The sequence below is a fragment of the Peromyscus eremicus genome, chromosome 23 (assembly GCF_949786415.1).
Source record: "Peromyscus eremicus chromosome 23, PerEre_H2_v1, whole genome shotgun sequence".
NCBI classification, from domain to species: domain Eukaryota; kingdom Metazoa; phylum Chordata; class Mammalia; order Rodentia; family Cricetidae; genus Peromyscus; species Peromyscus eremicus.
The window spans coordinates 31,926,894-31,953,909 of record NC_081438.1 but is presented as its reverse complement, the minus strand read 5'-3'; the positions used below and the strand labels follow the sequence as shown (position 1 = coordinate 31,953,909).

Sequence of the window (27,016 nt, the reverse complement as noted above, 5' to 3'; positions counted from 1 at the left end):
TGCTGGGGTATCCTTTTTTTTTTTTGGCTGCAGCATGGAGGGCAAGGCTGGATTAGTGCCCCACCCCCGGGGGGTGCACTGCCCCACCCCCACCCCCACCCCCGCCACCCAGTGGCGCCCACCTTGCCATCTTCGTGGTAGATAAAGATGTTGCGTGTGCTGTTGTCCTTCAGGTAGGTGACCTGCAGGCCGTGGGGGTGGCCAATCTTGCCCGGCTGGAAGGTGGCATTCAGGTGCTCAATCTTCATGACAGCCTTAGGCTCCTTGGCCTGTGAAGGAAGGCTAGTGGGAACCCCAGACAACAGCCCCTGTCTAAACACGGGAGACTAGCAGTACCCATGTTGTGCTGTGTAGCCTTAGGCAAGTTCCTTAACCTTTCTGACCCCCCAGATTCCTAGCCTGTGAATGGAAGATCCATGTCGACTTCCTTGGGTGATGGGGGACTAAATGACATCTGTGGGGGACACTTGGAATCTGGGTAACCTTCCCCCTAGTCTGTGACCCTTCCTGTTCTCCGTCCTGCCCTGACCCAATTCTTGCTTGCCTGTGTATCTGGAGCTTGTGATCTGGGACTGTTCACCAAGACCCCAGGATCCTAGCGCTTGTTTACTGTTGCCAGACCAGTTCGTCCAGGTCATGTGCAGGCGAGGAGGCTCTTTCTGCGGTCCTGGCTGGCTCCAGGGAGTTGTGTGACTAGCCCCATCCCTCCCTATTCCTCAGCCAGACCTTAAGTCGGGGCACTTTTCCAGGTATGTGTTCTGGTGTCCTGCACCCCTGAAGGTGGCCCCTTCTTGGTGCCAAGGGTCCCAGAGAAGGGGCCACTATGTACTTGACTCTGTGCCCCCAGGGAGGTTGCTAAATCTCTCTGAGCCAGTACCTGACAGACAAGGCAGGTGAGGAGGCTGCCATCTTGGATAACAGCACCACCTCTCAGGCTGCCACACCTCACCTTCCATCCCTTTGTCTAGCCAGCCCCACCGCAAGGCTGCAGCCATCCACCTCCAGGTGGGCCCGCCCTGCAACGGTGACCTAGAGCCAAGAGCGTCACCACCAGGTGGGTACCCCTCGCCGCTGACCCAAGGCACTATCACTGACTGTTTCTGGAAGCATCCACTAGGGGGAGCCTCTGGCTTCCCAGGACCATTCTCAGCAGGCCCACACCAGGCCTGGCTCCTGGAGGCTCCATGAAGGGACAGGGGTCATTCCTGGATGGGGTTTGGGGGGTTAGCATACACATGTGGCATTTCCCCAGGGGGAGCCATCATGAAGGGTGTCCCCTGGGAAGACTGATGGAAGGAAGCCACGCCGCTGAAGAGCTAATACACGGCCCTGCAGACCCAGGGGAGGCCAGGACCCCACGTGGGAAGGTCACCCTTTGCTCCATGCCAGGCTCACGTCATTTTTGTTGAAGTATTTCAGGGCACCCTCTCGTTCCGTCAGCACAAACTTCCGGCTTAAGAACTGTCCGTTGTCCCGGCCACGCTTCCAGAGAAGGCCCTCACGGTATCCTGGGGAAGAAAGGAACAGTTAAGGAGCTTCCACCTAGACGACTCTGTCCCTGTCCTAGGGACCCTCCTCTGTGAGGTGGACACAGATGAGCTACCTGTCTGCCCTGCCAATGGCCTGAGACCCACTGCCCAGAGACACCCTGATGTTTCAGTTAGACCACAGGATCTGGGGCCCAGGCCACCTTTGCCCGCTCAGACCCTCCCATCTGGACAAGCCACCTAAGAAGCAGGACTTAGGGGCATAGTTGGGAACACCGGGTTTGAGATGGCCCAGGGCTTCCAGGCAGGTCTAATACCACGAAAAGAAAGAGGTACTCGGGCATGAGAAGGGGCAGAAACGGACTGAGTCACTGGCCCCATGAAGCCAGGAGTCAGAAGGACCCTCCCAGAGTCCTGGTTTCACAATGCTGGGGTTGGCTCGCTCTGGGGACCATGGTATGGTTCTGCCCCAGGGCAATTAGAAGCTACTTCACTGTTGGCAAAAACAGGCACCCTCAGAAGATCTGGCCTTCCTGGTGCCCTCAGTTACCTCCATGCGGCCCAGCTTTGCTGTGTAGGCTGGTCCCATCCATCTACAAGGAGATGACATCATGGGCTCGCTGTCCTGCCTTCCCCCCCCCCCCGCCCCTTCATGGGACACTCCAGGTGCTGTGTTGGCATTCGCTGGTGGGTTGCTGGGGGATGCCTGCATTCCTTGAAACTTCTGGCGGTTGCAAGCCTCCCTGCAGGTAGACACGCAGCCACTGGCCATGTCCCCCTGGGTGGGCAGAGTACAGGGCCATGAGCTTTGCTGTTTCCCTCTTTGCTGGGTATCAGAGAGTGGCTTTCTTTGGCAAAGAAGGTCCCGGGAAATCTTGTCTGTCAGCAGTGTGCTTGAGGGTGGGTGTGCAGCTCCTGTCACACCATCTCCAGCCAGCCAGACCCTGACTGCCAGGCTAGCTCCGGCTTGGCCATCCAACTCCCTCCCCCAGCATCTCCTCCTCTGCTGCCTGCTGCCGGGCAGGGCAGCCCTGTCCCTGTCACCAAACACAAGGGGCTATTTTCTGTGCTCTCAGAGACATGTGGCCATAAAAAGGCAGCAGCCTGGCGTCAAGGAAGGGGCAGCTGGCGCCCGTGGGACTATCAGGCTAAGGCGTGCCAGAAGGGGCCCGCGCCCTCCCCCAGCTTCTGAAGACACGGGGCCTCTCTGAAGCTGTGGAGTGGCCGATGTCCCTTGCCTCTCTTGTCTTAGCCTCAGCAGGCAGGAAGAGTACAGGAAAGAATCTTTCTGTACTTGGATACCGGGCCACCAACACTTCCCATTAGGCCAGGCAGGACCCACTGAGGATGTTTGTTGACTGGCTCCTTGAACACCTAGCCTAGATGGATAATAAGTCAGCTTGGCCTTCCTTCATCTTTAGGGCCCAGATTCTCTAGGCTTGAATAGCTGAGCATGTAATTCAGAAGTGGGGTGTCGAGGGGGTAAAAGACTGGATGCAGCAGCTCCCAACCCCCACTACCTCCAGAACCTTCCAGCCATGTTTTATAGCTAGTACCAAGGAGCCAGCAGGACAAGCCTCTAGCCTGCTGTTCCCATAGTTGCCAGCAGGTGGCAGGAGCACATAGGGAGGCCCTGTTTCCCCGTGCTGGGCTAGACTGATCCCTGCTGACCCTTTGAGGCTCCCACAGAGCATCAGGCTTAGTGCCCTGAAGCAGTGGGTCCTGCGGGCCAGGTCCATGTCCAAAGGATATCCTGTGGGCCCGACCAGCTTTTCCAACAAGCTGCCGCCATGCCTATATTTCAGGCCCCATGATGGCAATCAATACAAGGGATGTTTTTTGAATGATGCTAACAGCATCCCTGGCCTGGCCCTGCAAGAGTCCAGACCTTTCTCAGAGCTCTGCTTCCTTCTTGGTACCATGGGAATCTGACCAGCTAAGGGCTGAAAGGTGGTGAATCTTTGCCCAGCCCCACTGACCTGGATGGATGGCCCCTACCCACCCCACCCCGAGTCCTTGATCAGCAGTCCAGCCAGGCTACCCTTCTGGGCACACTTGAGACCAGGCAGGACCAAGAGTGACCGCTCTCCCTGAAAGAACAAGCTGACCCTGAGGCAGAGGCTGGGAAGTTCAGTCAGCATTGATTAGACACCTATGGTGTGCAGGGCTGGCACCCGCTGCAGAGGGACCTGAGCCACATTCCACAGGGACTGTTTCTGAGGAAGGCACAGGACGCGTACACACAGAGGGGCTCAGTATCACACTGAGGAAGTCACCGTTCCCTGGCACCACAAAGCCCATCACAGACTGACCTTCCTCGGGGTGACAACACAAGACTGGGGTTCTTCTGCAGGGCCGTGGCTATGCAGGGCATGGCCACTCGGCAGTCAGGCTGGAGGTTTCTTTGTGTTTTTGAGTTGCGGGGGGTGAAGGGGGGGTGTCTTACTATGTAGCCCAAGCTGGCCTTGAACTCGTAATCCTCCTGCCTCAGCCTCTGGAGTGCTGGGGTGACAAGTGTGTACCACATGTACCATACCTTACCTGGGGGCTTCACTCTTTTGTTTTGTGGTTTTGTTTTTTGTTTTTCAAGACAGGGTTTCTCTATGTAACAGTCCTGGCTGTCCTGGAACTTGCTCTGTAGACCCGGCTGGCCTTGAACTAAGAGATCTGCCTGCCTCTGCCTCCCAAGTGCTGAGATTAAAGGCGTGCGCCACCGCTGACCAGTCTGGGGGCTTCACTCTTGAGCCTCACAAACCGGAAAGAACCGGATGTCTCTCAGTCGTGTGGGACATTTACGCAACCGCAACCGTGGGTGTCCTGTGTGCCGAGTAGATGGCCCTGCCATCCACAGGATGGGTTCCAGGCAGCAAGGCAGGCGGGAGAGAGGCCAGGCCCTGGGGCACACAGCACCACGCATCTCCACTCAGTACACGGGCGAGCGTGCTGCGGGGGCGGGGGCGGGCACCGTGTATCTTCTGCACGCTCAGAGTTTCATAACCTGCAAGCTCCAAGAAGCGCGCGGCACACGGAATATGCAAAGCGCATGTAAATTGTGTGGTATATATGTAAACCGTGCGTTTGTTTTTAATTCAGGGCAATGAGCACATGGTCTTGCCGTGAGTGGGACAGGAAGCTGGCTAAGGTGTGAGCCCCGTGGATGCTCCATCCTCAGGACTGCTGTGGGGCCCTCCTGAGCGGGAGAGGCATCACGTCATCTGGCCTCTCCCGCTGGGGGATTACCAATGCAAGGTTGGGCACAGAGCTAGGTGCCTCAGAGGCACCAGAGAAACTGAGGCTCCGTGCGTGACCTTACCCCAGACTGGGTCAAGAGGCCAAGAGCAGGCTTCTGGGTATGCAGGTTCAGATTCTGAATGGCCAGCCTGCTGCCCCCTCACAGGGACACTCCAACTCCCCGGAGGACAGAGGGGCCGCGTGGACGGCAGGGGCTGAGATCAAGGCTCGTGAGCCTCCTGAGCTTCACGTACCTGCGGTACCTCCTCGGCATGTTTGGCCCCCACTCTGCCTGCGCCCTGGGAGCCCTGTTTTCCATTTTAGGAACCTGGGGCCCTGGCAGCACGTGACCACCATCCACTCACCCCTCAATGCTACTTCCTGTCTTGGCTCCCGGAACAGTTCCCATTCTTCCCACTTTGTCTCCTTGGGAAGCCTTTCCTCTCTGACTGGCCACACCAGGAAGGCTTCCACGGCCCTCTGCGCTGGTCCAGTTGGGCTTCCTGACCTGAGGTGGGGTCAGGCAGGGTCCTCCTTCAGGACCAAATGACACCTCTCAGGGACTGGCTTCTTTAGGGCTCCGTCATGTGTTCCAGTACGCAATGCTCTGGCTTGAAGATGCTGTTGGTGTTCTGGTCGCTCACAGGAACCCTTCAATGTGAGTGTCGCATTCCTTCCTGTGGTTGCTTCTCTGTCCGCTCAAGAGCACAGCAGAGCACAGCCTTGTGGGGAGGGGGTGCTGTGCAGTCAGCGCCAGCCCGCGACTCTAGGCACTGGGGTTCTGAGCTATGCTCCATCTTGTACGTAAGTGATCGGTCCCCTGGAGATACTGTCCACAGAGTCGCACAACAGCCAACAGGAACCCCCGAAACAGGACCTCACCAGCTGGTCTCATAGACAGGGTGGCAGGGGCCCCTCACTGCCACCCATCTCTGGGCCTCAGTCCCCTCATCTTCTAAAGGGTCAGGACTGAGGTGAAGCTAAAGGAGACAGGATGGTCCCCGCGGTCCAGCAAGGCCACCAGACCGGCCCACTGAACTCGGAGTGGCTGAGACATGGGGGCCTGGTACTTACTTGTGGGCAGGCTGGCTGACCTTGCCAGTGGCCCCTCCTGTGGAGCCCATCACATGCACAGATCCAAACACTGAGGCCTACACATGGGGCAAGCCTACACTCACACGGAAGACACGTCATGATTTAACAACTCCCCGAATGCCGCTGTGCTGAGCACACTGACTTTACCACACAAGGAGTAACTGAGGCCAGGCAGAGCTTTCCACCAAGAGAACCTCGCCCTCTCCCTCCCTGTTTGCAGTGACATTAGGACAAAGGTCAGGAAGGCAGCAGTACTGGGATGTCCCTGCCTGGCACAACCAGGCATCCCGTGGAGGGAAAGGGGTTAACTCCTGGAGGGACCCAGGCAGGAAGCCATGTCTGTTGGAGGGAGGTGGTGGCCTGGTCCTCGACAACAAAGGCCATTGTCTGCATGCCCTGTCGCCCACCCTACCCTGTGAAAGGCGGCCATTGAGGCTTGGCAGGAACCATGGCGGCTGTCACCCAGTCACACCTACAGGGTAGTGCTGGGGAGGGACAGGTATAAAGCAAGGTGGACTCGGGTGTGAGGGCACACCCACAACCCTGACATCTCAAAGTTTCAGAGGAAAGTTCAGGCACTCCAGACAACTGTGACCTTGGCTGAGGGTTGACCCACAGAGAAGAATGTGGCAGGGCCCTCTGGTCACATGACTCCTCCTGCAGAGGGACAAACATACCTGTAACCCAGGGCCAGCCCTCAAAGCCTTGGACCCCAGATATATCACAAGGTCTAGGCCACCCACACAGAGGCCTGCCTCCACCTGCTGCTTCCTGACCCACACAGCTAGCCTGGGCATTGGAGAGGATGGCCAGGACATGGAGGTCGTGACCCAGCAGCCTCTGTCACTGGCAGGGCAGGAAATGCAATAGGGGCTGTAAGGGCACGACCGGCACCCGCCTGGTCTGCAACTCCAGAGTTGCCCCCCTCCCCCACTTCCTCCAGCCCTAGACAGCTAGTTATCCAGATGGCTCCACGGACCCAAGAATGTCATCCTGGAACAGATGTTTGGTCCCATTCTACAGGGCTCCTGTGTCAGGCCAGAATAAGAGACAGGCGGTATCAGTGGACACCTCAGTGGCCGAGACTCTGCCGTCCAGTATCTCCCGGCCTCCACAACAGTGCTTCTGTGGAACATGGGCTCCGCTGTGGATGAGCACGGCACTCTGTGACAGGAGCCTGGCACAGAAGGTCACTCATGGAGTCCAAGCCAGTGAACAGCAGGGGAAGAGAGGAGCAGATGACGGTGGTGGCTGCTGGCATAAAGAGGCTGCAGAGCATGGTCACTAAGCAGGGACAGGGTCTCAGTCCTGGGGTGAAGTGTCTGGAACAGACCCGGTGTTGTGAAAAGGTGAGTGTGCCGGGTGGGGCTGGTCTGTGACAAGGGTGTTTCCCCATACAGAGACATCACACAGATGACCCCCCGGCCTCTCTCCCGTGCCCCTCAATCTGAAGGGGGGTGTATCAGATGTTCCTAATGATGTCCCTGTGGCCCCTTGGGCATTGTGGAGGAAACTGGGGTCAGTATCCTTGCCCAGCGTCAGTCTTGACACAGAGCTCAGGATAGTCCTTGGTCTCCAGTCTGAATGTCACCACTGTCCGCCATCTCTCTCTCAGCCCCAGCACACGGACTCTTGAGTTACCTCAGCTAGCTGAGCAGCCCTGAGGAAAAAACAGCCACCATCTCCTCCTCTACGGCTCTTGCTGAGTTATGGAGGCAGAGGCCCTGAGCAGGTGACATGGGACCCCTGTCCTTGGCTGGCTGCCTCATCCTTTGGCCCTGATGCCTCTCAGTGACCGTCCAGGCCTCCTGGTCCATGCATGCTCACAGGCATCTAGGAGGTAGCCTCTTGGAATCCACACTTCCGGTTCAGTCTGTGCAGGCTTGGGGACACTCCTCTGAAGAGTCCCAGGCCTCACCTCTTTTGGGGCCCCACATTTCCCCTTTCTCCATCTGAGGGGACTTCTGCATTTCCCAAGGATGGGCAGTGGGGAGTGTCCTCGCCCTGAGTGAGAAAGTGCTGTGTGGTAAGAGGAGGGGGCAGAAGTGCTGGGGACTAGTATCAGAGGGGGTAAAATGCTTGCCTAGAATCCCCCAGTGAGGAACTGGGGGTGTGGCTCAGTGGTAGAGCACCTGCCTAGAATCCTCCAGTGAGGGGCTGGGGTGTGGCTCAGTGGTAGAGCACCTGCCTAGAATACCCCAGTGAGGGGCTGGGGTGTGGCTCAGTGGTAGAGCACCTTAATTTTTAACATGTATTTCGTTTGTGTACATGATGAGGGAAGTATAGGTGTGTGTTGGGGGTATGCATGTGCCGTAGCACATATGTGGAAGTCAGGGGACAACTTGTGGGAGTGGGTTCTCCCCTTCCTTCATGTGGGCCCAGGGATCAAGTGAGGGTCTCTAGGCTTGGTGGCATGTATCATTATCCACTGAGCCATCGTTCCAACCCTGCTACCTTATTTGTTCATTTATTTTGAGAAATGGTTTTACTGTGTACAGTTCTGTGTACTGTGTACTGTGTACAATTCTGGCTGGCCTGGAACTCACTCTGTAGACCAGGCTGGCCTTGGACTCACAAAGATCCACCTGCCTCTGCCTCCCGAGTGCTGGGATTATGGGCATGTGTCATTGACTCCAATTTACTTTTTGATGTGGCCTCTCATTAGCCTGAAGTAGTCTAAGCTGGCTGAACAGCAAGATCCAGAAATCCTCCTGTCTCTGCTATCCTAGTACTGGGATTATAAAAGCTTGCTTTAGAATTTGTGTGGGTGTGGGTGTGTGTGCGCGTGCGCGCGCATGCACGCATTCACTACATGTATACAGGTGCCTGTAGAGTCCAGAAGAGAGTGTTGGATCCCCTGGAACTGGAGTTACAGGCAGTTGTCAGCCACTCAATATGGGTGCTAGAAACTGAACTCCAGTCCTCTGGAAGAGCAACAAGTGCTGTTAAACACTAAACGGAGCCTAATTTTGTTTTTTTGAGACAGGGTTTCTCTGTGTAGCCGTGGCTGTCCTGGAACTCGCACTGTAGACCAGACTGGTCTCTAACTCAGAGATTTGCCTGCCTCTGCCTCCTGAGTGCTGGGATTAAAGGCATATGCCACCCCAACCTGGCTGGGCCTACTTTTATTTTATTTTATTTTTTTATTGTTATGTGAGTTCTGGGGACCGAACATGTCCTCATGCTTGCAAGGTAAATTATGGCTGAGCCCTGTCTCCCCACCCCGTCCTTGCTTTTCTTATGAGACAGTCTCACCATAGCCCAGGCTAGCCTTGAACTTATGATCCTCCTCCTCTGTGCTTCTGAGTGCTTCTCTGCCACTCCCAGTGCTAACAGACTCTGAGTGGACCTTGGTCCGGGGAAATCCTGGCTACCATGGTGTCACCATCTCCTGAGCCCTACGTATGACCTGGAGATTCCCAGGCCCTCACTGACCTAAGTACTTGGCACTGGCAGGAAGCTGACCAGTCCTCCAGCCAGCCTTGGTCCTGTGGCCTGCATGTACTCCATCTAGACTCCAGATCTCGATTCTGCCAGGACCAGCCCAGGTCCAGAGGCAGGCATGTGACCTAGACACCCCGTCCCCCGAATCATGACAGTCAAACGCATCATGAGATTAGGGATGGGTGGCACACACCTCTAATCCCAGCATTCAGAGGCAGAAGCAGGCAGGAGATCTCTGAGTTTCAGGCCAGCCAAGGCTACATGGTGAGATGCTGTCTCAAAAAAAAAAAAAATAGCTAAGGTGTATGTGGTGAAGAGGACGCATGTGGGCCAGGGCTCTGAGTCTCCCTGGCCCTTGTTCCCTTTCATAGACCGTGTGGTGTTACTAGGTGATGAAGGCTTTAGCATTTGGGGCAGACAGCCACTGAATCACAGTCATGTGGACTGAGCACTGAGTAGGTTGGGAATGGGGCAGGAGAGGGGATCCAGGTCCAGCACTCTGTGCTGAGGGTGGGAAAGACCACCACACACAGCCTCCCTTTTGGACTCACTGCTAGGAGGCCAGGGTCCACTCCTAGGGCAAGGGAAGGGCCTTTGGGTGGACCAGTACGGAGAGGGGAAGGGGAACGCTCCCACCTAGTCCTACTCACAACTGACTTGCTCCAGGGACACAAGAGGACAGAACCAAACAGAGCCTTGGAGAGGTGGCTGAGCAGCATTGTGACAGGTGTGAGGATGGCCTGAGCCAGTAGGCAATGGGGACCTACCTGTGTGGTGCAGGCAATGGGGCCCACCTGTGGGATGCAGGCAATGGGACCCACCTGTGGGGCCCACCTTTGCAGTGCAGGCAATGAGACCACCTGTGGGATGCAGTCAATGGGCCCACCTGTGCGGTGCAGGCAATGGGACCCACCTGTGCGGTGCAGGCAATGGGACCCACCTGTACAATGCAGGCAATGAAGCCCCTCTGCCTGCCCTCCAACAGTGCTGGGCATCATTCCTTTCTACTGAATTGGGGTTCAATTCTCCAATACCATCATGATGTGAGTGCAGTATTGTGGGATCGACACCTTTATCTAGTTCTAGAACATTCTGCTCACCCCAAAGGGAAGCTTGTGTCACAGACTTGTCAAACCTCCCATGCTTGCAACATGACAGTGTCCCACCACTCTCCATGACTGACACTGCTCTACCTGGATGGGGCTCCAACAGCTCTCCCCTCATAGATGACAGCCATCAGGGCACCTCTGCCTCGTGGCTGCACAGGGGTCCCACTGTGGACATCCGTGCTTGGGCATCTGCTTGCTGTCCCCAGCTCACTCCTCCGTGGTGGACACTGAAGAGTGAGGGAACTGTTTACACACAGCAGGTTGTTGCTCAACTGTTTCGGGACACATTTCCTGGACACCGGGTGGACACAGTTTCCACAAACATGCTTACATCATGCTTACATCCAATTTCCCTGTGATGGCTGTTCTTGGCTGTCAACTTGACTACTCCTGGGATTAACCAACTCCCAAGACGCTTAGTATACCAGTGAGGGGTTTTTTCTTGATTGGATCATTCAAGGTCAGAAGATCCACCCTAAATCCAGATCTTTGAGGTAGGAAGACCCACCTTAAATCTGGGCCACACTTTCTGCTGGCAGCCTATGCAAAGGCCATGGAAGAAGCAGCTTGTTCTCTTTGCCTGCTTTCTGCCCTCACTCTCTCGTGCAAGTCCATCCCGTCACTGGCATTAGAACCTACTTCTTTGGGATTCTGGTGTATACTGAAGACCAGCTGAGACATCCAGCCTCATGGACTGAACAACTACTGGAATCTTGAACCTTCCATTGGTAGACAGCCATTTTTGGACTAGCTGGACCAAGTCAGTAAGCAACTCTAATAAATACCCTTTATGTGGAAAGACAGATTCATTCTCTCAATTCTGTTCCTCTAGAGAACCCTGAATAATTAATATAGTCCCCATAACAAATTTGAGGCCCCACATGCCAACCAGGCTTCTCACCCACAGTGGGGGCATATTGGGGCATTGGAAGTTGGCAAATGAAGGGTTCTTCTCAGCCAGCCCCCCACTGTGGTCCACAGAAAATAAAGTGGCTGTGCTGGGCCTATGCCAGAGCAGAGCTGCAGGAGCAGCCCACCTCTGAAATTTAGGGCCCAGTCACCCAGAAAAGACCAGAAGAAGGACCTGGGAGATAAGCTTTAGAAAGTCCTCCTGTGTAGAGTGATGGGGACTACTTCAGACTTGTAGAGCTGTCCAGGAGATCACGGCCCAGGCCCCAAGCCCAATGCCCACCACATATCAAATCTACAAGCATCAAGATGCCCAGCCAACTCAGGCTGGGGGTCCCACGGAGGCATGCAAGAGCCCAAATGATGCATATTTAATAAAGAAGAGACAGTACTGTTCAGTAGCCCATCAACTGAGTGATGGGAAGACTGAACTCCAGAACTCTCAGATGACCTTGTCCTTTATAACATGATCCCTAGTCCCTCTCCACAAAGCTCCAGAACCCATTGGAACCAACAGCACCAGGCAGGCCCAGGGGAAGGCAGTGGCCACTGATGTGGCGGTCTCCTCTGCCAGTGTGAGTGCTGGCCCACAACAGTCCTTTTCGGCTCCCCACATAAGACCACACCCCTCCTGAGGCCCCCGAAGAGGAGAGGATGGTCTAAGGCCTGGGCCCTCCACAGGTTGGAACACTGAGCCAGTTAGAGACATTGGGAAGAGCACAGCTCACCTGCAGAATATGGTTCCTGCTTCTCCACATGAAGGAATTCTTGCCTCTCATACTTGGCACGGATCCACTGCTCACGTAGAAGTCTACAAAAACAGAGGGGACTCAGATGACCTCCTGGACCCCAAGTGCTCTGCAGAGAGCCACCATGATCCTGGCTGCCTCTGATAACCAGCTTTCAGGAGTCAGAGGTCAGCATGGGTGGCTGCCCTTCTCAGGTTTAACTGTTCACACGGGAAGATCTCCATTCTACCCTCTCAGGGGTCCCTGTCATCCTTCTGGCCCCTCTGGTTCGCCTAGATCCTGACTCAGGACCATCCAAACAGTCATGTTGGCAGGTTGGGAGCCTGTGCTCTGTCCACCTGAAACACCCCACAGCTCCTCACTTGGTTCTGCAGCTGACCCTGTATGATGGTTAGTTTTTAATCGCCACCACAACACACCTAGAACTACCTGAGAAAAGAGTCCTCATTCAGGGATTGTCTAGATTGGGTTGGCCTGTGAGTGTGTTTGTGAGGGCTCGTCTTAATGGTTAATTGATGGTCGAAGACCTAGCCTACTTTGGGTGACACCATTCCCTAGGCAGGTGGTTCTCCACTGTGTAAGAGAGAAGCAATCGAGCTAGAGTAAGTGAGCATGCATGCATTCACTTCGATCTGCTCTTGACTGTGGATATGATGTGACGAGCTACATCGAGCTCTTGAAATTGTGACTTCTGTACTTTGATGCCCTGTAACCTGGAATTGTAAGCCAGATGTCTTAGTTCAGGTTGCTCTTGCTGTAGCGAAACACCATGACCAAAAGCAGCTTGGAGAGGAAAGGGTTTATTTGGCTTATGCTTCCACATTACTGTTCATCATCAGAAGCAGTGAGGGCAGGAACTCAAGCAGGACAGGAACCTGGAGGCAGGAGCTGATGCAGAGGCCGTGGAGGGGTGCTGCTTACTGGCTTGCTCCTCATGGCTCGCTCAGCTTGCTTTCTTATAGAACCCAGAACCACCAGCTCAGGGGTGGCCTCACTTGCAATGTGCTGGGCGGTCCCCCATCAACCACTAAGATCAGACTTGCCAACAGCCCGCTCTTGTGGAGGTATTTTCTCAATTGAGGTTCCCTCCTCTGGGACGGCTCTAGCTTGCGTCAAGTTGACATAAAAAACTAGCTGGCAGACCAAACAAACCCCTTTCTCCCATAAGCCGTTTTCTGTCCGGGTATTTTTATCACAGCAACAGAAATGAAACTGGGCTGCCATGTGACCCCACTGTGGTTTGGGCCGCATCTCCACCTTCCCAAGCTTTAGCTCCTGTGTGGGACTTCCCACTGTCAAGCTCCGCTGGACATTCCCTCACTGAGGTCTCAAGTGCGGTGACTCTGACATAATCCCTTCTGCCCCGGTCCTCATAGTATCACTTCTATTATCTGGTTTTGTGAATGTGAGTTCCCAAGCTCGTGACAGCACCATCCTGGCCTTCCTGGGTGGGTGGATGGCTTAGCCCCAGCATCTGCCTTCACGGCCGTCCACTAGCCTTGCTAGTCAGGCCTCCAAGTCAACCAAGGGCAAGAGCTCTCAGAAACAGAGGCAGGGCTGGGGAGATGGCTCGGAGGGAAGAGCACTTGCCGTGCAAGCATGCGCTCTGGCCCCAGAACCCACATTCAAATCAAGCCAGGTGCATGCTTGTAACCCCAGCACATGGAGGTCAATGACAGGGGGGATGCCTGTGGCTTCCTGCCAAGTAACCTAGAGAAATCCTTGATTCCAGGCCAGCAAGAGACCCCGTCTCAAGAAATAAATCAGACAGCGCCTGAGGAATGACAACCAGGGTTGTCCTCTGGCTACACACACACACACACATACGCGCATGCATGTATGCACATACACATATACACACATACACACAACGCACACACACACACACACGCATACATGCATACACACATGCACATACACATATACACACATACACATACACACATACAAACACACGCACGCATGCTTGCACACACACGCACATACGCGCATGCACGCATACACATATGCACATACACATATACACACATACGCTCGCGCGCTCACACACACACACATATGCGCATGCACGTATGCACATACACATATACACACATACACACATACACACACACATACAAACACACATGCACGCACGTACGCTCGCACGCTCGCACGCACGCACACACACACTCTCAGATACACATCTCCTGACTAGTAGATGGCACTGAGGTCTTAGGGGAAGCTGAGCCAGAGACTTGACTCCATCACCAGGGCTGTGACAGCCCTTGTCTGCCCCTGAAGCACTGATGAACAGGACTGCCCCTTGGAAAAAACGCCATCACTGGTCACCAGCAAGCTGGGCGTGGCCCCAGGTGGAGAGTGGGCCTGTGGCTGGGGGGCGGGGCGTTCCGTTGGGAGCCTCTGAGTTCACCCAGGGCCAGGTGGTGAGCCTCGCAGTAAGTGGGAGGCTCAGAGCTGAGGGAACCTGGGTCTTTCAGCTGTTACTTCGCCTTGAACTGGGTTTCTGAGTGGGACAAAGGTCCTGTGGCCACTATAACAAGGTACCCCAAACCAAGGCGTTGACATCAGACATGGAGTTACAAGGTTTGGAGTTTGCTCCGCTGGGTTTTGGACTTGCTTTGGGCCATTATTTTCCCACTGTGTCCCTATCCCTCTCTTTTGGAACAGTAATGTATATTCTGTGCCACAGGATGCTGGAAGTGTATACTTTGCTTTGGATTTATTTCATAGGGGGTTACAGTTAAGAGATCGCTTGGAGTCTCTGAGGAGATGTTGAACTTTGAACTTTAAGTGTTGTTGAGACTGTAAAAGGCTATGGGGACTTTTGGAGCTGGACTAAATACATTTTGCATTATGATATGGCCACCTGGGGGTGAGGGAACGGAAGTGTGGCGGTTTGAATGAGAACAGCCCTCATAAGCTCATGTGTTTGAATGGCTGATCCCCAATGACTGGAACTGCTTGTGGATCGATGTGAGCTCCGGGTTGCTGTTCCGGTATCTTCACTCCGTCCAAAAACTCTAACCTCCTGGAACTGCAAACCCAGTTAAGGTCTTGTAAGTTGCCTTGGTCACGCTGTTCTGTCGCAGCAATAGCAAAGTAACTAGCCGGTGGTGGTGGTGGTGGTGGTGGTGGTGGTGGCACACACCTTTAATCCCAGCCCTAGACAGGCAGAGGCAGGTGGATGTCTGTGAGTTCCATGACAACAGCCCGGTCTACAAAGTGAGTTCCAGGACAGCTAGGGCTACACAGAGAAACTCTATCTCAAAATACAAAAACAAAAACAAAAAAGAAAGAAAAGGAAAACAAGGAAGAAAGGAAGGAAGGAAGGAAGGAAGGAAGGAAGGAAGGAAGGAAGGAAGGAAGGAAGGAAGGAAGGAAGGAAAGAAAGAAAAGTAACAAATCCAGCCTCCCTGAGTGCAGCTCCATGAAGGGACAAAGCCCTAGTTCCCTGCCAGGGCTGCTCTGCTCAGAGCCCTAGGGCATGTTTCCTCATGGCCCCTCCTAGAGGTTCCCAGCTGCTTTAGCAACCCTTGGAGACTCTCACATCCTAGGACAGATCCAGCCCAGGCCCTGAGCTTGCCCCATGAATGTGGTGACCATTATGACTTGGTATCTCTTTGAGCCTCTGTTACCCTATTGTTTGCCCCGCTTCAGACTCTAACCCTCCTTGAAGGGGGTTGCATTGTCAAAACCACAACCAGGAAGCAGAGCACACACTAGGAACAGCACTTGTCTAGAATCTTCTCCAGAGTACCTGCCTAGAATCCCCCAGTGAGGGGCTGGGGTGTGACTCAGTGGTAGAGCATCTACCTAGAATCCACCAGTGAGGGGCTGGGGTGTGGCTCTGTGGTAGAGCACCTACCTAGAATCCCCCAGTGAGGGGCTGGGGTGTGGCTCAGTGGTAGAGCACCTGCCTAGACTCCCCCAGTGAGGGGCTGGGGTGTGGCTCAGTGGTAGAGCACCTGCCTAGAATCCCCCAGTGAGGGGCTGGGGTGTGACTCAGTGGTAGAGCACCTACCTAGAATCCACCAGTGAGGGGCTGGGGTGTGGCTCTGTGGTAGAGCACCTACCTAGAATCCCCCAGTGAGGGGCTGGGGTGTAGCTCAGTGGTAGAGCACCTGCCTAGAATCCCCCAGTGAGGGGCTTGGAGTATGGCCCAGTAATGAGTGCTTGCCTAAGATCTACCAGTAAGAAGCAGAAGGTGTGGCTGAGTGTGTCTACGTAACATGTATGAGGCTCTGTGTTGCATTCTCAATAACACAGACAGATAGGCACACACACACACACACACAGACACAGACAGACAGACAGACAGACAGACACACACACACACACACACACACACACACACACACACACGCATGCACGCACAGACATCTGCACAGTAACCTCATTACCCAGATGCTCTTTTTTTTTTTTTTTTTTTTTTTTTTTGGTTTTTCGAGACAGGGTTTCTCTGTGTAGTTTTTGGCGCCTGTCCTGGATCTTGCTCTGTAGACCAGGCTGGCCTCAAACTCACTGAGATCTGCCTGCCTCTGCCTCCCAAGTGCTAGGATTAAAGGTGTGCGCCACCGCCGCCCGGCCTTGCTTATTTTTTTTTTTTAACAACCTGCCTAGGTAGCTCCCCATTTTCCTTCTTTCTTCTGGGAAAACAGCAAGGGCATGCGAAGCTCATAACCTCCTCTCTACCCATCCCAGGCTGGCCAATTTGCATGATTTCTGTGGCTGCTGTGGCTGAATTACCACCAAGACCCAGGTCTTACGCTACAGTCCTGACTCCCCAGGACCACTGAATCAACCTCACTTGGAGATAGATTATCCAAAAATCCATCAAGTCCAAGTGAGGCCATCCTATGGCCTTGGCCCCACTGCAGTACAATCATGGCTCAGACACCCACAGAGGGACCACCACGTGGGAGCTCAGAAGTAGGACCTGGACAGCGGCAGCTACAGGAAGACCTGACCTAAACCTCACGTTTGTAGCTGAAGGAACTGGGAGAGCGAATTCTTTTTAGTTTTCGAAGTGCTCAGTATTGAACCCTGCTCCTCACATTTGCTAGGCAAGTGCTCAGCCACAGCAGCATCCCTGGGTCTCTGCTACTCCCGTTTCCATGGTTCCAGTTTGGGTGCTTGAGGAAGCTGTACCAGAGCACTGTCTGGATGGGGGTGGGGGCACTACTGGGGAACCCTAGGATTTCACTGTGGCCACCGGGTTTCCCCAGCGTGTGGCTCCACCTCAGCCCACACAGAAAGTGGGGTGTAGTTTCACACTAAAGTGGTAGAGGACGGGAATGTGCCTACGGACACTGAGATCAGAACTCAAGAGCACAGGAAGAAGTCACAGCCAGCTTGTCTCCAGGGACAGCACATCTTATGGGACCTTCCAACTAAGCTCCTGGCTCAGAGCCTCTGAAAAGAAGGCAGGAGGAATCGCCCTGGGCACACATGCACCTTGGACCTAGCTTATCAGGGACAGAGTTGGGAAACACAGAATAGCCTCCCCAGGCCTTCCCCAGGCTAGCCCAGGAAAGGGTCCTTCCTTTGAAACTCCCATCAGCAGACCACACAGCCTGAGACCTGCACATCCCTAGCAATGCCAGATGCGGCTTTTGACTCCAAAGCCACCCAAGTCTATAGGTCACAGCTGCTGTCATGTGTCCTCCTGGACTGTGAGGAGGCAGACCAAGGCTGTGGCTGGGACACTCTGACTGCCCACAGCCTCCTCTGACAGGCCTTACTGCTAAAGCTCAGCACTAAATTCTTGCGCCAGACCACGCCAGCACAGAGCACTGCCTCAAACAATTACCCAGCACTCTACAGTTTACCCGGGCATCTCCATTCCAGCTTTCCATCCCTCGGTGTCACATCCCAGTCACACACTGTCCTCAACAACAATCTGTGGTCAAACGTCCCCAACTCGGTCACTGTATGAGCCCTGCAGTTTACACAGTCTCCCCCAGCTCCTGATGACCCTCAGATCCACAGACATTACACACAGCTGCCCATCACAGCGTACAGCTCACACATTTACACATTTCACACTTCACAGAGGTTCATGCATGGCCTCTTGTCACGGCACCTGCAATTGGTACGTGGACTCGTGCATCACCTGGGGTAAGTAGTATCAAGGCCCAAGAGACCCAGTCAGCGGGAAGGGCCTGGTGACCAGCAGCATGTAAGAACACTTGTGGGGTGTCCTTCTTATGCCCTTACGGACCATTTCAGCGCGGGCCAGGAAGTGACGGCAGCAGAAACGCAGATGAGCCTGACCACAGAGCAGTTGGTGACAAAAGCCGTGCCCCAGACTAGCTGGCTACGGCAAGGGCTTCCTGACTCGCGTACTGCGGATCTGGCAGGTTAGGGGCAGATTTCTATAAGTGAGGGCTGGGTCCCACCCCGGGCGGCCCCGTGTAGGGGTGAATGTGGGGGGGAGTAGGGCAACAGGGCCCGAGACCCAGCAGGGCTCTGCCTTCCCTCCATGAGACCGGTGAGACACAGAACAGACGTGTGGGCCAAACTGCCAAGGACGGGTTCACTGATGGTGCATCCGTGCACAACTAGGGTCCCCTGCCACCGGACACACCCAGCTTCCCTCCCCTAATAGTCCCAAACTGGCCCCGGGGCATGCTGCCAAGTGACCCTCCCTCCTCCCCCTCCCGCCTCCTTTCTGCCTACTCCTCCCCCTCCTCCCCCTCCTCCCCCTCTTCTTTCCCTTCCTTTTCCTCCCAACGCTCCAGCCTCTCCCTCTTCTCTCCTCTTCCCTCTCTTCTCTAGCCTCCCTCTTTCTCCTCACACTCCTGCCTCCTCCTCCTTCCTTCCTCCCCTCTCTCCCCTCCTTACCCTCCCCTCTCTCCCCTCCTTACACTCCCTCTCGACTTACAGTCCTCCCTCCCCTCCTCCCCTTGTGCTCCCTCTTTCCTTTCCTCCCCATTGTTCCTCTCCTACACTCCTGCCTCCTTCTCTCTCTCTCCTTCCCTTCCTCTCTCTACTCCTCTCCCCCCTCCCTCCCCTCCCTGCTTCTTCCTCTTCTCCCTCTCTTCCTCTCCCCCTCCTCACACCCCTGACCCTCCTGCTCTTCCTTTCTCCCTTTCCTCCCCCCTCCTCCCTCCCCTCCTCCTTCTCCTCACCTTCCTCCCTCACTTCTTCCTTCTAAGTCCCCTGTTACCCAGAACACCCTAGCCTCTCCTCTGCAATCAGGAGACCGGGCCTGAGACACACCCTCCCCACACACTACTCCCATTCAGCTTCTTCCCCTCTCTCCCCCTCACCTCCTGTCTCCTGCAGATTCAAGGGGATCCCCTCCCCTCTCACCGTCCCGGGTCAGATCCTGCAAAACCTAACAGAAACTCTGATGATGGGGCACAGCCGTAGTCCCCACCAGCTTCTCCAGGGGCAGATGTGTGTGTGTGTGGGGGGGGGGGACAGGCTGCTGTGGCCCTAAGTCAGGGCTGCAGGGGTGACCCTGGGAACCTCACTGGAAAGCAGCAACCTCTATCCCATGCCTGGCTTCTCTGCTGGGCTGGGCTGGGTAGGTCACACACACACACACACACACACACACACACACACACACACACACGGGACCTTGGGTTTACAAAGTGAGTCAATCCAAGAAAAACGCTGAGCAAACACGAACCTGGGTGGGGCCCAGGTGCAGCCAGAACTAAACCACAGCAGGCCTGGGAATGAGGGTGAGAGGCAGGGTGCGGAGGGAGCGTGGGGAGGGGTCGCTGAGCAGGCCTGGGAATGAGGGAGAGAGGCAGGGTGCAGGGGGAGCGTGGGGAGGGGTCGCTGAGCAGGCCTGGGAATGAGGGAGAGAGGCAGGGTGCAGGGGGAGCGTGGGGAGGGGTCGCTGAGCAGGCCTGGGAGTGAGGGGAAGAGGCAGGGTGCAGAGGGAGGGTGGGGAGGGGTCGCTGAGCAGGCCTGGGAATGAGGGGAAGAGGCAGGGTGCAGAGGGAGCATGGGGAGGGGTCGCTGAGCAGGCCTGGGAATGAGGGGGAGAGGCAGGGTGCAGAGGGAGGGTGGGGAGGGGAAGGTGCACACAGGAGCGGGCTCAGGTCGGGTCTTAACCCTGTTTCCAAGAAAGGGAAAGTTCCTCCTGGAAAGTTCCAGAAGGGTGAGCAACTTGCACAGCCATGCAGCTGCCTAGAGGCTGGCCTCTCTCTGACCCAAGTCAGGGTGGCCTCTGCCTGCCCGCAAAATGGGGATTTCCAATGTGGATCCCTGCCCCTGTGTCCTCCGGGAGTTCTCTCAACCCCTCTGGGCCCCAGAGCCTCTCGTCAGGGGTTACATGAGGTGGAGTGAAGGCCCCGTGTGCACAAGTTGGGTCTCTATGGCAGCACACCTGTCGTCAGAGCAGGGGGCGTGACTGATCTCAGTCCCATACTGCCTAGGGAAGAGAGTGAGCTGTGGTACCCCGCTGAAGAAAGGCAGACAAGGTGGGCCAGGCCCAGAGGCTGCCCAGGAGCTGAAAGGTGAGACATGGCCAGCGTGGAGGTCAACACCCAGGCTGAACAGGCCAAGCTGCCCCTGTGGCGTGGCTAGGCTCCGCCACCCTGTCTGACTTCCTGAGTCCTTAGGGGCAGCTGTCTGTACCAGGCACCCAAGAAGACAGACATGGCGGGAGGCCCTGCCCTGCCCTGCCCTGCCCTGAAGGAACCCTGAGACCACTAGGAAGATCAGTGGAGAACCTAAGGACTGTGGAGTTAAAGGGCCCCCAACTCAGGGGACCTGAGAGGTGCCACACAGGCCGAGCCCCGGGAACTAGACAGTGCCAGGCAGAGCTGGAAGGGGGTTCCGTGGAGGTGCACCCCTGGCTGGGGCCAAGAGGGATCCAGCTCCTTCCTCACACGCCAGGGGGAGGAGGGGACTTACACAGAGAGCTGGGACTGGGAACCCAGGGGATGGTAGTCACTACCTCATTATCCCTGCGAGCTTGGAAGATGGAGAAACAAGGCCGAGAGGAAGTAAGTAACTAGCCCCTATGTCCCTCTTTCTGCAATTTCTGGATACCAAGGGGTTGGTCCCACGTGGTGGCAGCTTCCAGGCCACTAGGAGCATCCAAGAGGCCCAAGACTCACTGAAGATCCTGGGGAGGGACCTCAACGGCCCCCATTGCACCCAGGTCCACTCAGATACTACAAGCAGTAAAAGAATGGTGGTTCATGCCTGTTCTTAGTACTCGGGAGGCTGAGGCAGGAGGATGAGGAGTTTCAGGTCAGCCTGGGCAACATACAGACCAAGACCCTTCCATACAAACAAACAGATAGATAGATAGATAAATAGATACATAGATAGATAGATAGATAGATAGATAGATAGATAGATAGATAGATAGATAGATAGACAGACAGATAGATACATACATACATACATACATACATACATACATACATACATACATACATACATAGATGGACACTTCAACGAATATATAGATGGATAGAGGCCAGATGGTGGAGACAGCCTGGGCCCTTCTTGCTGGGCTCCTGGGGACCTGTGCCATAATCTTTCCCCCAAACTCCAAGTCCCAGCCCCTGCTGACTGCCCCCTAGGCCCGCCCAGTGCCACCCAGGGCCAGGCCCAGCGATGTTTACCAGCGTCCTGACAGAGGCCTTTGTGTACTCACTGGCAGTCGGAGAACGTGGGCCGGTAGTAGAAGGGCGGTACTTTGGACTCGAATGTGGCTCTGGCGGCCTCGTTCCCATGAGATGCCATGAACTGCAAGAGAGGGGGGCAGGGTCAGAGCCAGGGAGCCCTGGATCCAGGGACAGGGGTGGCTGCTGGGTGGCTGCTGTCCCTTAGGCCACCGCAGGGTCTTCTGAACCAGGATGCTGAGAACTTAGCCAGTCCTTGGGATGGGACTCCTGGAACTCTTCTGTCCCAGGGACATGGGCTCCCAGTGAGCAGGGAAGGGCAGTATATAGAAGGAATATAGAAGTATATAGAAGGAATGCCCTAAAGAAAGGTCCCTGAGGGGCCAGTGGCTCAGCAGGTTAAAACACCTTCCACACAAACCAGACAACCCGAGACTGACTCCTGGGACCCAGAGTGGAAGAAGCAAACTGAGTCCTGAAAGTTCTGACCGCCCCATGCACACCATGGCACATGTGTGCCCACACTTATTCACACACCCTACACAGACTTACGCACACAATAACACAATAAACTGAATTTAGGGGACAGTAATAGGGCTCAATGTCACCAAGCCTAATAACCTGAGTTTGATCCTTGGGACCTACATTTAGAGAGAAGCTACTGCTGGATGTGGTACTCGGACCTCCACACGTGCCACAGCACATACACATACACATATGGGCACACACAAACACACAAATACATGTAATTACATTTTTGAAAGCAACTCATGGGCCTACAAGATGGCTCAGTAGCTAAAGGTGATAGCTGTTTATTAAATCAAAAAATTAAAAAAAAAAAACAATTCTCAGTGACTGAAGATGGAGCTCAGCAGTAGAGCCCCTGCCTAGAATCCCCCAGTGAGGGGCTGGGGTGTGGCTCAGTGGTAGAGCCCCTGCCTAGAATCCCCCAGTGAGGGGCTGGGGTGTGGCTCAGTGGTAGAGCCCCTGCCTAGAATCCCCCAGTGAGGGGCTGGGGTGTGGCTCAGTGGTAGAGTCCCTGCCTAGAATCCCCCAGTGAGGGGCTGGGGTGTGGCTCAGTGGTAGAGCCCCTGCCTAGAATCCCCCAGTGAGGGGCTAGTGATATTAGACCCCAGGATCCATATCTGGTACTGAAATAAAATAATCCATTCTCAGGGCCTGAGATGATTCAGTTGGTAAAGTTCTTATCTTACAAATGTGATGTCCTGAGTTGGATGTCAGAACCCATGTGAAAAGCTCCTGTAGAGACATTCTATTATAATCCAGCAACGGCAAGATGGAAGGTCAATGGCCAGCTAGTCAACAAGAGACCCTATCACAAAGGAAAAGTGGGCAGTGCCTGAGGAAGGTGTGACACCCCAGGCTGTTCTCTGGCCTCCACACAAACTTGCACCCATACACACATGTAAACAAGGCGACACACAGCCAGCTCTCAGGACTGTCTGAGTATGCTGTAAACCACAAAAACAAAAAAAAGGGGTTGATCAGTTTGACTAAGCCACGATAAAAAAAAAAAAAAAATTTCCATGACAAAAACCACCATGAGTAAAACCAAGACACTTTTGAAAATCTATTTTCAATGAGCCGGCTTCTTAGTGGGCGAGTTTCCTGAACATGTCAAGAAACCCCGAGAGGGTGAAAGCCGTGAAGACAGACAGGCCATCGAGTGAGCAGAGGGCAGGCTGAGGTGAGAAAACTCTCTCTGGTCCTGCAGCTCAAGAGGAGGAAATGCCCATCCTCCCTGGGAAGAGCGCCCACATGTCAGGTCAGAGCTGACCGAGTGTCAGCTGGGATGTGGTGGGGCCTCCTCCAGGCTGGAGCCCTGTACGCAGCTATGGGGGGATCAGGTGTGACTCCCACAAACTGCAGAGCCCCTGACCTTATCCCACCACCTCTAAGACTTTAGGCCACCAATGAGTTAGCAGAAGCACAAGTGTCACACTGGGAAGCAGCTTAGGGGACCCCAGGGTAACAGAGAGAGGACTGAGAGCAACCTGAGGCATGCCATCCTAATACGCAGGAGGCTGAGGCAGGAGGATCCTGAGTATGAAACTGCTCTGGGCTAGAGAGAGAGAGACTGGGTCTCAAAAATGAAAGAGAAAAGGGGTGTGATGATACAGATGTAATCTCAGCACTCAGAGGCGGAGGCAGGAAGACCTGGAGTTCAAGGTCAGCCTTGGCTACAAAGTGAGCTAGAGACCAGCCTGGGCTACATGAGACCCTATCTCTAAAAACAATAAAAGGAGAAGAAGAAAGGAAGAAAGATAGAAAGAAAGGAAGGAAGGAAGGAAGGAAGGAAGGAAGGAAGGAAGGAAGGAAGGAAGGAAGGAAGGAAGAAAGAAAGAAAGGAAATAGGAGGAGAAAGAATAATCGAAGTGTCCATTCACGTGGGAATGGGCAAGGCCATGGTGGTCCACATACCCTAGAGACCACGGTGAAGCACAGACAGCAGTCCCTGTGTGGGAGCTACAGACGCATGCATGCTGAGCTGGCTTTTCGGAACCTATTCCCCATGTTGGGATGCCTCGCCCAGCCTTGATGCAGAGGGAGGAGCTTGGTCCTGCCTCAGTGTGGTAGCCATGCTTTGTTGATTCCCAGGGGAGGCCTGCCCGTTTCTGAACAGAGAAGGGGTGGATGAGGGAGATGAGGGAGAGAGATGGGAGGTGGGGGAGGAGGAAGGAGGGGAAACTGGTTGGTATGTAAAATAAATGAAATAAATAAATAAAAACATCAAAAAGCCAAAAACCAAACCAAAACAAAAAGACACACACATACTCATACAGGCCGACGCCTCCCCAAAAGAGGCACAAAACACGGGTCCCTGGTGGCCCCTGGAGTGAGGAGTGGGTGAAGTCAGGGGAGGGAAGGGCTCTCAGTCCATCAGTGCTCTGCTGGGCCTGGTGAATGTGCCCTGTGCACAGCAGCAGCGCATTATTAAAACACACTCAATGGCAGGCTCGGGGGTGCGTGCCCATCATCCCGTCTACTCAGAAGGTTGGGATAAGGAAGACTGTAAGGACCAGGCCAGCCTGGGATACAGAGTGAAAATAAAATTTCAGCTATGTTTTTATTTTATTTCACTTTTTTTTTTTTTAAAGTCAGGGTCTCCCACTTGTAGCCCTGACAGGCCTGGAGCTTATTATGTACATCAGGCTGGCCTTGAACTTAGAGCCGCCTAGCCAAGTGCTGGGATTAAAGGTGTGCACCACCTTGCTCAGTGACACTTATTGATTTCCTGTGTGTGTGAGTGCCCATGTGCCACGGCACACGTGTGGAAGTCAGAGGCCAACTTGCATGAGTCATGCTCCCCTTGCACCAGGTTCAGAGATTAAACTCATTGACTGAACTCAGGGTATCAGGTTTGACCCCAAGTGCCTTTATTTGCCTGCCAAACCATTGCACTGGCCACAGAAAATAATTTTTAAAAAAATCTTATACAAAAATCTCGAGAAGAGCAAGTCAAGAGAGTAGTGATGTATGATTGAAATCTCATTATTGGGAGCCAGAGACAGGAGGATCAGGAATTCAAAGTCATCCTTGGATATATAGCCAGAGCTGGGCTAGCCTGAGCTACATGAGACCCTGTCTCTGAAAACCAACCAACGAAAGGACACTGAGAACAAGTATACAAGCCTCGAGACGTGAAAGACTGCGCAGAGTACAGGAAAAGATGGAGTACTCCGTGGTTCCAGTCCAGATTCCTCCAAGAGCATGGGAACTGCTCTCTTCCCTAGGCTGATGGCTCCCTTTCCCAGTTAGAGTCAGGCATGGTCAGAGACAACAGCGCCTCACCCTCGTGTCTCTACCAGTGTTGCCCCGTGGAATCACTGGACCAAGGACAGCCTTGGTCCAGCATAATTGGCTGCCTCCTCTAGGATGGTGAAGAGGGTGACTTGGAAAATTGCCAAATCTGATCACCTAGAATCCCCCAGTAAGGGTCCGGGGGCATAGTTCAGTGGTAGAGCACCTGCCTAGAATCCCCCAGTGAGGGGCTGGGGTGTGGCTCAGTGGTAGAGCCCCTGCCTAGAATCCCCCAGTGAGGGGCTGGGGTGTGGCTCAGTGGTAGAGCACCTGCCTAGAATCCCCCAGTGAGGGGCTGGGGTGTGGCTCAGTGGTAGAGCACCTGCCTAGAATCCCACAGTAAGGGGCTGGGGTGTGGCTCAGTGGAAGAGCACCTGCCTAGAATCCCCCAGTGAGGGGCTGGGGTGTGGCTCAGTGGAAGAGCCCCTGCCTAGAATCCCCCAGTGAGGGGCTGGGGTGTGGCTCAGTGGTAGAGCACCTGCCTAGGACATGTGCACTCTGGCCTCCATCTCTAGTACTAAGGAGAAAGAGAGGGAAACAGGATGTTTGGCAAGTGTTCCTACTGAAATGTCCTACTTGAGGTCCAAGACAATGAGCCCACCAAGTACCAGAGCTTCACCCTACTGTGATCCCACAGATATTCACAGAACAGAGAACATCCTCCTCCTGGGCACAGGAGATCTCTGTGTCTGCTGCTCTGATGTCAGACCAGCTCTTGGCCTGAACTGAGCTTCCAGCAGGATTCATGGGTGGGCAGCTACACTTAGACCTCTGTCCTGGTGCCCTTCCCCATTCCCATAGCAGCTCTTAGTCCCACCCACTTTCACCTGGACCAGTGGCTCTCAGCCTGTGGCTCTCAGCCTGTGGCTCTCAGCCTGTGGTTCTCAGCCCTTTCACAGGGGTCACCTAAGACTGTCCTGCACATCAGATATTTACGTGACAATTCCTAATAGTAGCAACATTACAGTTGTGAAGTAGCAACAAAAATGATTTTATGGTTGGAGGTACCACAACATGAGGAACTGTATTAAAGGGTCACAGCATTAGGAAGGTTCAGAACCACTGACCTGAACCCTCACCTCAAGGTCTCTCTCATTAGCAGTCATAGCCTAACAGTATATACATAGATATTTTGGTTTTTCAAGACAGGGTTTCTCTGTGTAGCTTTGGAGCCTGTCCTGGAACTCACTCTGTAGCCCAGGCTGGCCTCGAACTCACAGAGATCCGCCTGCCTCTGCCTCCCACCACCGCCCGGCTGCCTATCAGTTTATTAATCAGTTCTATCACCAAGCTCAAAGCCCCATCACCACAGCACTCTTTGGAGTTGGTGGAGCACCAGCCTAGAATCCTTAGTGAAGAGGTAAGAGTGTGGCTTAGTAGTGAAGCCCATCACTCCATGCTGGGAATGTGCTTCTCCAGCCTGTCAGTGTTTCCTCACACCCTATGTAGGGCTCTGTCCTATGCTGGCCCCACGCTCTGCCTAGCAGTATCATACCAGCTGCCCCGTGTCCTGGGCCTGTGTTCACACCCATCTCCCACCCCTGCCTTCTCAGAGGGCAGCAACATCT

At 54.5% G+C, this 27,016-nt stretch overlaps 1 protein-coding gene across 1 annotated transcript in view; it reads right to left on the bottom strand.

The window, feature by feature from the left end:
* Positions 1-27,016, bottom strand: part of Adap1 (ArfGAP with dual PH domains 1) — a 34,885-nt gene that overhangs the window by 6,919 nt on the left and 950 nt on the right. The window contains exons 2-5 of the mRNA XM_059249277.1: positions 21,659-21,750; positions 12,004-12,086; positions 1,396-1,508; positions 123-269 (exon numbers count right to left, since the gene is read on the bottom strand). Coding sequence (XP_059105260.1) covers positions 123-269; positions 1,396-1,508; positions 12,004-12,086; positions 21,659-21,747 — 432 coding nt within the window. The 5' untranslated portion in view covers positions 21,748-21,750. The remainder of the gene's footprint in view (positions 1-122; positions 270-1,395; positions 1,509-12,003; positions 12,087-21,658; positions 21,751-27,016) is intronic.